At 36.8% G+C, this 9921-nt stretch overlaps 1 protein-coding gene across 1 annotated transcript in view; it reads left to right on the top strand.

The window, feature by feature from the left end:
- Nucleotides 1-9921, top strand: part of LOC106869968 (pre-mRNA-splicing regulator WTAP) — a 245984-nt gene that overhangs the window by 82421 nt on the left and 153642 nt on the right. Inside the window, exons 3-4 of the mRNA XM_052974843.1 lie at nucleotides 3032-3087; nucleotides 5537-5601. Coding sequence (XP_052830803.1) covers nucleotides 3032-3087; nucleotides 5537-5601 — 121 coding nt within the window. The remainder of the gene's footprint in view (nucleotides 1-3031; nucleotides 3088-5536; nucleotides 5602-9921) is intronic.

The following is a 9921-nucleotide window of genomic DNA, read 5'->3' as shown; positions in this document are numbered from 1 at the left end:
GGCACATAAAAGACACCATTTCGAGCGTGGCCGTTGCCAGTATCGCCTGACTGGCCTTCGTGCAGGTGACACGTAAAAGCACCTACTACACTCTCTGAGTGGTTGGCGTTAGGAAGGGCATCCAGCTGTAGAAACTGTGCCAAATTTAGATTGGAGCCTGGTGTTGCCATCCGGTTTCACCAGTCCTCAGTCAAGTCGTCCAACCCATGCTAGCATGGAAAGCGGACGTTAAACGATGATGATATCATTGAAATCCCCAAACTGATAATTCACAATTAATTCAAAGCAATGTGAATAAATAAGCAATACATTTGACAGAATAATCTGAGCGCTAAAGGGTTAACCCTTAATACTTTTCACTTGTGGAAAGTGTTGTAAAACAATGTTTTCATTCAAGAATAAAGTTATTTTCCAAACTTAGTAGTAAAATAATCAGATTATACAATAAATGTATTTTATTAACATGTCTCAATATATAATATACTATCAGGTGAAATATTTGGTTAAATAGTTTTGCACTAACTTCATATTCCTGTGAGGAAACATTTCCAGATACTACAGCATTCTGGTAATTTCTTTTCTGTCTGTTGGAACTGAAGAAGAAATTCTAATATGTTCAAATAAAGTATTACAATGTCTAAAGTTTCATTGTCCGAATTATAAGAGAGAATCACTATAAAATTTATGATTAGATCATAATAAAAGTAAATAACTAAACTAATACTATGTATTCCTATTTTTCTGTTTGGGTGAAAGAAACCTTTTTGAGTGAATTTCTACGATGAGAAATTAGTCATTATTTCAGTTTTCATATTCTCTGACCTTCTTGAAGTGATTGTTGTATTTGGTCATGTTCCAAACTGAACTCTTGATTCAATCCATGATTGTTCTTATTCCATTTTTCATGTTCAGGATATGTTTTTCTTATTTGACCAAAAGTATAGGTTCAGCAACCCAAGGAGTGAACTTATGCATGCTAGGTAAACAGCAGCATTTACCATTTAATCTACACTTCTATTCACTATGCTTCTGTCCTGAACAATAATAAAAATGACTGAAATTAGGAGTAGCAAATATTTTTTTTTTGTGGTCTGGGACTTAATATTTTTTCTTTAAGGAATGAATATAGCCTACCACTGTGGATTGAATGAAGGATTCATTTGAAAATTCTAAGAATATTACAGATTGTGACAGATACCTGAAGAAGGCTGCAAGTTACAAAAGCCAAAACATTGTGATTGTAACAATTAAAATGAGGACACTAATCTCAATAAACCAGTGTATAATATTTGAAATAGCTTTGTGACATATTGGAATATTTATCATTTGATTTTATCAACTAAGAAACAAAAATTGATTCAGTGATGGCGGTGGCTGCTGTTGTTGTTGTTCTGCTGCTGCTGATGATGATTGGGATCAGCAGCAGCAACATGGTAGGGTAGTCTCTATTCTTCATAACTTGTTATCTCAATACCGTTCTTCATAGAGCAACAGTCTCCTATCTTACATCCTTCATCCAGATACCATATTGAACACTGTCCTGTACTTCTTTCTTGAATGTCTGTCATACATTTTGTGTTCCTTCCAATTTTTTTCATTTTGCATAACTCATATTCACCATTAACTCTAGTAATGCCATTGCTGCAGTTAGCAAACTAAATAATTACAACATCATAGAACTGTTCATTTGCAAAGTTATCTTTTCATTGGTTCATTAGTTAGTTCCATAACTGTCAGTCTGACATATATTTTGTTTCATCCATAGGTTATATAAATATAGGTGCATAGGCACAGGCATAGTTGTGTGGTTAAAAGTTTACCTCCCAACCACTTGGTTTCAGGTTCACTCTCACTGCATGGTACCTTGAGCAAATATCTTCTACTTAGCTAGGAATTGAAAAAAGCCTGCTGGGTGTGTGTGTTTGCATGTACATATGCGTCCTTGTCTTGACATCAACTGATAGTTGCAAGCAAGTGCCAACGTCATACAAAAAGAATCATTGTTTCTAGTTTTCCATGAAAACATATCCAGATAAAGGGAAATATTACCTACAAGAATGGCATCCAGCCACAGAAAATTTACCTCAACAAATTCCTTGACCTATGTATGTATGGAAAAATGAATGTTAAAAACAATGATGTTGGTGTGTGTGTGTGCATGCGTAGCATAAGTCAAGACTGTAACTATAGCATCTCAGATTCTCCAATGCAGATGAGATCAACATCATTATCAGAATTTTAATGTCCACTTTTCCATATTTGCATGGGTCAGATGGAGTTTATTAAAATGGATTTTCTATGGCCAGATGCCCCTCCTATCATCAACCTTTACCTCTTTCCAAGCAGGCTAATATTTCCTCATACCCAAAGATGTTTTCACAGAAATTTGGAGACAAAGGACACCACTGTATGATGGTGACACTTGTTTATAACTATCATATAACTCATACATATATACTGACATATGAGGGCTTCTTTCAGTTTCCATCTACCAAATCCACTCACAAGATTTTTACTAGCCTGGAACCACAATATAAAACACTAGCCTATGGTATCACTCAGTGGTGCTGAACCAGGAAACATATGGTTGGGAAGCTAGCTTTTTAACCACACAGCTATGTATGGTATTGTTCTTGAACAGCTGCTAGTTGAAGGTAAGGGAAACATGAGTAGAGAAGGGATAACAAAAGTGTGATGTTTTGGTAGGTAGAGGAGAGAAGATTGAATGTAGTGGTTAGTGTGAGGCCTGGGGTTAAAGTGGGCATAATATAGGTGACTAGAGAAGGAGAGATGTTTGAAGGTGGCGCAAGACCAGCTAATGTCATGGAGCAGAAGCTGCAGTAGTAGCAGTAGATGAGGCAAAGTGAGGAAGTAGTGTATGTCTGTTGGACTGAAATTGAAGAATCTGTAGCATAGGAAAAGAGAGAGGCAGGGGGGAATACTCTGACATATGGTTTAGATATGAAGATTGAAGTTATAAGAATGCACAGTTCTCTCAGAATTTTCATCATATCTCTTTCTTGTGTTACAGTTCAAGATTGATACAGAAGACTTGGAAAACTTAACAAAGGAAGATTTACTTCTAAAGTAAGTACTTGTTCATTTTATGCTTTTCTGTATTGGCCCATACTTTGATTGCAAAATTAGGTGGGTAGAAACTGCATAGAAGCCTATCAGATGAACTGTACCTCTAATTCAAAGGTACAGCCTTGTCACACACTGTGACATGCTGATTACACTTGAGAATTTTAAGGATGGAGTGTTCTGTCACAAGATAGACAAATATCCATTCAGACACATACATACATATACAGTGGAGTACCTATAATATGAATCGTTCTCTAAATGAACAAATTGAATAATGAATGGTTTTTCTGAAGAAAATTAAACTTGCATTCATCCATATTTTCTGCTTACTATTCCTATGAAGGTAGAGTCTTCAGGTACTTCTCCCAGAGGGTTCTATCAGAAGCAACCATCATTAGGTTTTCTGGCTGGATTCCCAAGTGTGATTATCTGAGACTGTAGATATTATCCAACCTTCTCATTCTTGATCTAATTTTAGGCCCCCTGCCATTTGACTTAGCGTGAAGAATCCAGCTTGAGATTCTTTCCTGCAACATTCTAATCACATATCCATACTACTGGAGCTGTGATCTCATTGTGGAGAGGTAGCCGCTCAACCTGGAGAGACTCTGACCTCCAAACTATGCACTCTATCAAGTATTATTACTCCAGTGATGCTTCAGAGGAACCTCATTTCAGTCATTACCCAACATTCATGACCATTTTGACTTTTTTTCACCAACCTTTCCTCTTCTTAGGATTGAATGCTGGAGCTGATGCATTACTATGCCAATACTTCCAATTCAGCCTCCTGCCTTCTGTCACTCAAGAATATGGCCTTGAGATATTTAAACTTCTCCACTTGTCTCAGTAATGTTTCACTAACCTGCAGAATGCATTGGGACAAGTATCCTCAGTCTTGGGAACACCAATTTGCATCCCTATCTTGCAGTACATGGCAGCCAATTCATTCAGTACATGTTAGAGATGACTTTCTGATGAGCCATGCAGCGCCATGTCAAGTGCAAGTAACAGCTGACTAATCCTACACCCTTCCTATTGTGATACTACTTCCACAACAGCTGTGCATTTCAATCCAGTTCATAAAAATTATGAAAACGAGAGGTGATAATACATACCTGCTGAAATTCAACACCCACATTGAATGGTTTCAACATAACACTAATTACCCAAACACAAATACCTGAGCATTTGTAAAAGGACCCTATGGAACCAGAAGTTGCCCATTAATCCCCAAATTCTGCAAAACACTCCACATTTTGTCCCACAGCATACAGTCATATGCCTTTCTGAGGTCTACAAGGCAAATGTACACCTATTAGCAATAATCCCATGATTTCTTGAAGATCTGTTGTAGGTTGAATATTTGCTTGGTTGTGCTGCATCCAGAACAGAAACCACACTGTTCTTCAGTAAGCTTGGGCTTGACAATTTTCCTACATCTCTTTTCCAAACACCTAGTGTTGACTTTACTGGAGAGGTTCAGCAAGAAGGTTCCTCTATTATTAGAGCACTTTCTCTTGTCACCCTTTTTAAATTTGGGAATATCACTCTGGATTTTTACTGCTTTGATGTCTTTTCAGCTGAAATTTGATCAACAAACCATAAACAGACTATGCATGTGCTGGGAGTATGTACAAACAGCACTCTGATTGAACAAGTTGTATAGTGAACAGTTACTTTGAAGAAAATAATATATTCAGTAAATAAGCTGAAATTTGAACCATGAGTAGACTACACACACATAAGCAGCTAGGCGTGGATGAACAAATGGTTTGTTAACATCTGTGTATGGATTTCATGTAGCTTGCAAATTTTCATATTTTATATAGAAAGATAATGTTTCAGATTATTTACTTTAAACGTCAAGGATTGACAAGCAAGATAAATGCACATGCACACTGAGATACACATGTATACTTAGACATATATATTTATGTATTTACTATTGATGGATGAACAAACAAAACATCGTTCCATGCCTTTATGTAGAGTTTAGGTGTGGCTTGAAGCAAATTGCTACTATTTATGTTTCAATTACTCATGAGACAAAATTTGGTTAACAAACAAGGCTCTGAATTAGAGACCTCTACTGCATATATATACATAGCTTACATATGTATGTACGTACACACGCATGCTTGTTTCTTTCTTTGGCACAGGCATGGTAGTGTGGTAAGAAGTTTGCTTCCTAGTCACATGGTATTGGGTTCAGTCTCACTGTGGTATCTTGGGCACATCTACTATAGCCCCAGACTGACCAAAGCCTTGTGAGTGGATTTGGTTGACAGAAACTGAAAGAAGCTCATTATGTGTGTGTGCATGCATTTTCTTATCTTGACATTGTGCAGTAGTATCACTCATACAAGCAGTGTCATTCATTTTCAGTGAGAGCATGTTTGGCCATGGGCAAATATCATTTCTTTCTTTCTTTTATTTTTCTCTCCAGATTTAAAGAACAAGACAAATATGTTAAACTCCTGGAAGAAAAACTAAAATCTCGAAATGTTGAAGGTAAATTCTTTAACTTATGATTATTTGAGAAATGACAGTTGAACCATATTCCTGTAATTTTCAATAATTAGCATTAACTATTGCTTGTTATAACAACTCCTCAGTATAAAGTATTAATCAACGACACTGTCTACATGATAAATAATAGTTTAGTGTGAAAATATATTTACTGCAGTGAGCATTAAAGTTTGATGAAAAACAAAGAAAGTACAGAATTTTTTTTTTAAAGTATAGGAATTATTTGTAGAAGATATTAAGTGAAGTAGTGTCATGTAATTTTATGTGGTAACTCTTAGGTTAGTAGATTAAACTAAATCATATCACAAGTGGATGTCAGCAGATGTAGTGACTTAAGCAATTAAACAATTTATATAAAGTATGGGATGACTGGAAAATATTAGTCAATGACAAATATTGTTTCATTATTAGTTAGTATGGGAGACCACTCCTGATATGTTTCCATTTCATTGCAAAATCGTCAGAGAACTATATCCTCACTTTAACATCCTGATGTGGTAGTATTGAAATTATTAAGTAACTATACAGAAATGTATAACTGTTTACGGGCTTTAAAAGCTAAAGTAGAATAAGATGTTCATTTAGTGAATTGTTAGCTACCACTTTAATGAGTTAAGAAAAATTTGGGAAGTAGAAACATGTCTACAATTGTCTTCTTTGCCTGCTGAAAAATTTCCCAACAATTATTTCTGTATATTCACCCAAACTCCATTTGACCTGAATTTCAACTAAGCTGACTGGAAGTCACTTCAAAAAGTGACCCTCAAACAATATTGGTCCAAAAGTTTCTCTGTGCAAACTCAAAAGAATTTATGTCAACAATGCAAGCCATGTGCATTAAATTTCTCTCTGAGAGAAAAGCTAAAACATACAAAACCATCATTTCTTATGAGATGAATAAAGGTCTTAAATCACTTAAGTAAACAACTTAATGACATCAAAAAGTTCATCCTCAAAAAGACGATTTTAGAGATCAAAATTAAACTCTCCCATTAGAAAGAAAAGCAAGAAAGTGAAACCAGGGTAGTTGAAAACAAAAATTAATTCTAAGGCCTTTAAAAAACTTTCAAAATCTATCTTCATGCACTACAAGGTTAGGGCCATTGTTTGAAGAAAATGTTCACTAAATTTAGACTCCATGAGGATAAATGAAATACTTAATAAACAATTTGAAAGTGTTGTTACCTCTCCACTGGGAAATGTGCAAATAAGCCATCTTGATAAGTTCTTCAACACTGCAACACATCACAGAAAAGTGACAACAATCAGTTTATGTCGATCATATCTCCTATTTACAAAGAAGGGAGCAGAGCAGATGCTAAAGATTACAGGCCTATCTCTCTGACCTCACTTGCCAGTAAGCCATGAAACACATTGCTAGAAGGAAGCTGATTACATTTTTAAGCGAAAATGGCTTGCTCACTAGCATGCAGCATGGGTTCTGCTCAGAAAGGAGTTGCCTTAGCTACTACAGTATTATGACTTGGTAGTGAAACAACTGCTCAAGCATTCAAATTAGATGTGACTTTTGTCAAGGCCTTCAACAAAGTCAGTCATGGAATATGTCACAAACTAAGTGACCTTGATATCATTAGAAAACTAGGGGAGAGACTGCATAACTTTTTAAAAGATGGGAGTCAGTCGCAGCTAATGGTGTTCTCTCTCTCTCTCTCTCTCTCTCTCTCTCTCTCTCTCTCTCGAGATATCAATGCTAAGTGGAGTCCCTCAAGGAACTTACAAGGACCACTATTGTTTATGGTGGCTCTGACATACCCTCAGTCATAATTAGTCAATCTCACCAGCTATGCTGATGATGCAAAAGTATCACCACAAGCAGTCAATGACCATGGAGATACTGCAGAACTACAGAAAGATTTGAACACACTATACAAGTACGCTGAAGAACACCATATGCAGCTTAATGCTTACAAGTTTCAAGCACTCTGCCACTAATCCATAAACAAATTGCAATCAGAATACACAGAACCAAGAGATATTGCAATTCCAGAGTCAGGGTAGGTGCATGACCTGGGAATCCACATGAGTAGTGATGCATAGTTCCACATACATATTACTAAGATGGCAAAAATATGCAAGCTACTGATGGGCTGGAAGTGAGTGAACAAATAGGATGCTACTCTTACCAAGAAAATGGCCTTGTTCAATATGTAGTGTACTGAATGCAAACTATGGACACAAACGAGGTGCTGCGGAATCACAGGAAGATTAAGAGAAAATGTAGACTTGGTTTGTGGCAGATATGCAGGCACAATAAAATTAAAAAGACACTGGAAATAGATTTTCTCAAATGCCCAGCAGGATCCCTAAAGGTCGTGCATAGCTTTTGTTACTTAAGTGACATCGTGTTCTGAAAGCATAGCTGCTTGAAGATAGGTCTGTTGAAGAAAGTTCAGAGCTATCACTTCTGTTAGTACCTAAAGGCCTCCCTCTCAGAGTGAAAGGCAAATTGTTTAATGCTTGTGTTCGAATAACAATGTTATATGATAGCGAAACTTGAGCTGTGAATGCAGAGGGCATGTGAAAGAAATGAAGCTAGCATATTCTGTTGGATGTGGATCAGCAGTGTGCATTTATGACAAAGCTTAGCTCAAATCGAGTTTAGGAGACATGAGATGTAATGTACAAGAGAGAGGACTCCACTGGTATGGTCATGTGATGCATAGGGATGAGAATAGCTGCATAAAGTGCTACATGCTAAATGTGGATGGAACTTGTGGAAGAAGGAAACCTAGTTATGAAAACCAACCTCAGGTTGTTGAGTTTCTCAGAGGAGATAACAAAGGCCTGAGATGATTGGTGATTCACTGTGTTCGAGAAGACCTACCTATCAAGAAAACAATGCAATCCTGAAAGCATATCTGTTATATTTATACTCCTGCATCCAATCTGTACCTGTCAAATCTTATCCACAGCTCATCTTTGTAATACCCTTCCCTCCTTCACCATTCTAACTTCTAGCTATTTTCTCAGCTACTGTATTTATGAGAACAGAACTGCATATATTTCATCCGACACTTTTGTGCTACGAGTTATCCTTCTCTTTGGAACCACTTCCCTTCTCACGCATCCCACATTCACAACATCCATTACCATTTTCTGTTCCAGTAGACTCACTCTCATATCTGCCAATCTGCAGCCTCTCCACCTTTGTCACTCACTGTATCCACCCCTACATGACTTCCTTCTCTGTCAGTGTACATTCCTTTCTCTCCCCACCACACTTGAAAATCATCTCCCCACTGTTACATTATGCTTTTCTCCTACACTTCCCTCCTTTTATATATTACCACCTATCATCTCTCTGACCTGCTCCTATTTGCCTTTGCACCTAAATAGAGATTCACTTTTGATCATGCCTCCACATGTTCACTATTCAGTGCACTCACCTCATCCTCTATCTTTAACCATTTGTACCCTCATTTCACACTCTTGCAAACTTGCTCATCTAGCCATTCTCAATTCTTTGTCCTTTTTTTCTCTTTATCCCATCTTATACCCTATGGGTACATTCTGATACTTCATCACTAGCATTCACTTTCTAATACTGGTGTTCATGTATCTCTTCTACAGCAAGACCCCAATTCATGTCCTTTTATCATACTTTAGCCTCTCAACACCTGACATGAGGCTACCCCCACATAATCAAGGGAGCTTGTCTTGTAGAATACTTGATGATGTTACTAGTTGGTTTGGGAACCAAAATTCACTCACACACTCTATTTTGGGTATGATGTCCTTTCTTATCACCATCTAAGTAGTTGGTGGTAGGAGTGCAGAACAACAAAAGAAAAAAGTGGTGAGAGTAGTAGTTTTTAATGAAAAGTGACATGGAGTGATGACCAATAGTAAAGATGGGTAATGGTAGGCAGTATTAAATATGGAAAGATTCAAAGCCATTTCTCATTACACAGGTGTTGTGACGAAATATATGATTGCATACATGTATGTATATGTATGTACACATGTATGTGTGTGTATATATATATATATATATATATATAACGTGAGAGAGTTAGGAGTTAGGGGTTGGGGGTTCAACCCACTAAGGGATAATATCTATCCAGTATACTGCTGGGAGGGTACCCAATTATTGCTACACTAGTGCTATACTAAGTGCAATCAATGGGAGCGGGTAAAAGTGGAGGTTTTACCCCAAATTTGTATAACAATTAGAAAATGGAGGATAATATGCTGAACCCAACTACTTGCAGACAATGTATCCCGTTGAATTCATTAATTTAATTCATAGCAAAAGTGACAAAAAAAGAAGAAAGAAAAAGA

The sequence above is a fragment of the Octopus bimaculoides genome, chromosome 19 (genome assembly GCF_001194135.2).
Source record: "Octopus bimaculoides isolate UCB-OBI-ISO-001 chromosome 19, ASM119413v2, whole genome shotgun sequence".
Taxonomy (NCBI): domain Eukaryota; kingdom Metazoa; phylum Mollusca; class Cephalopoda; order Octopoda; family Octopodidae; genus Octopus; species Octopus bimaculoides.
This window is presented reverse-complemented; position numbering and strand designations above follow the sequence as displayed.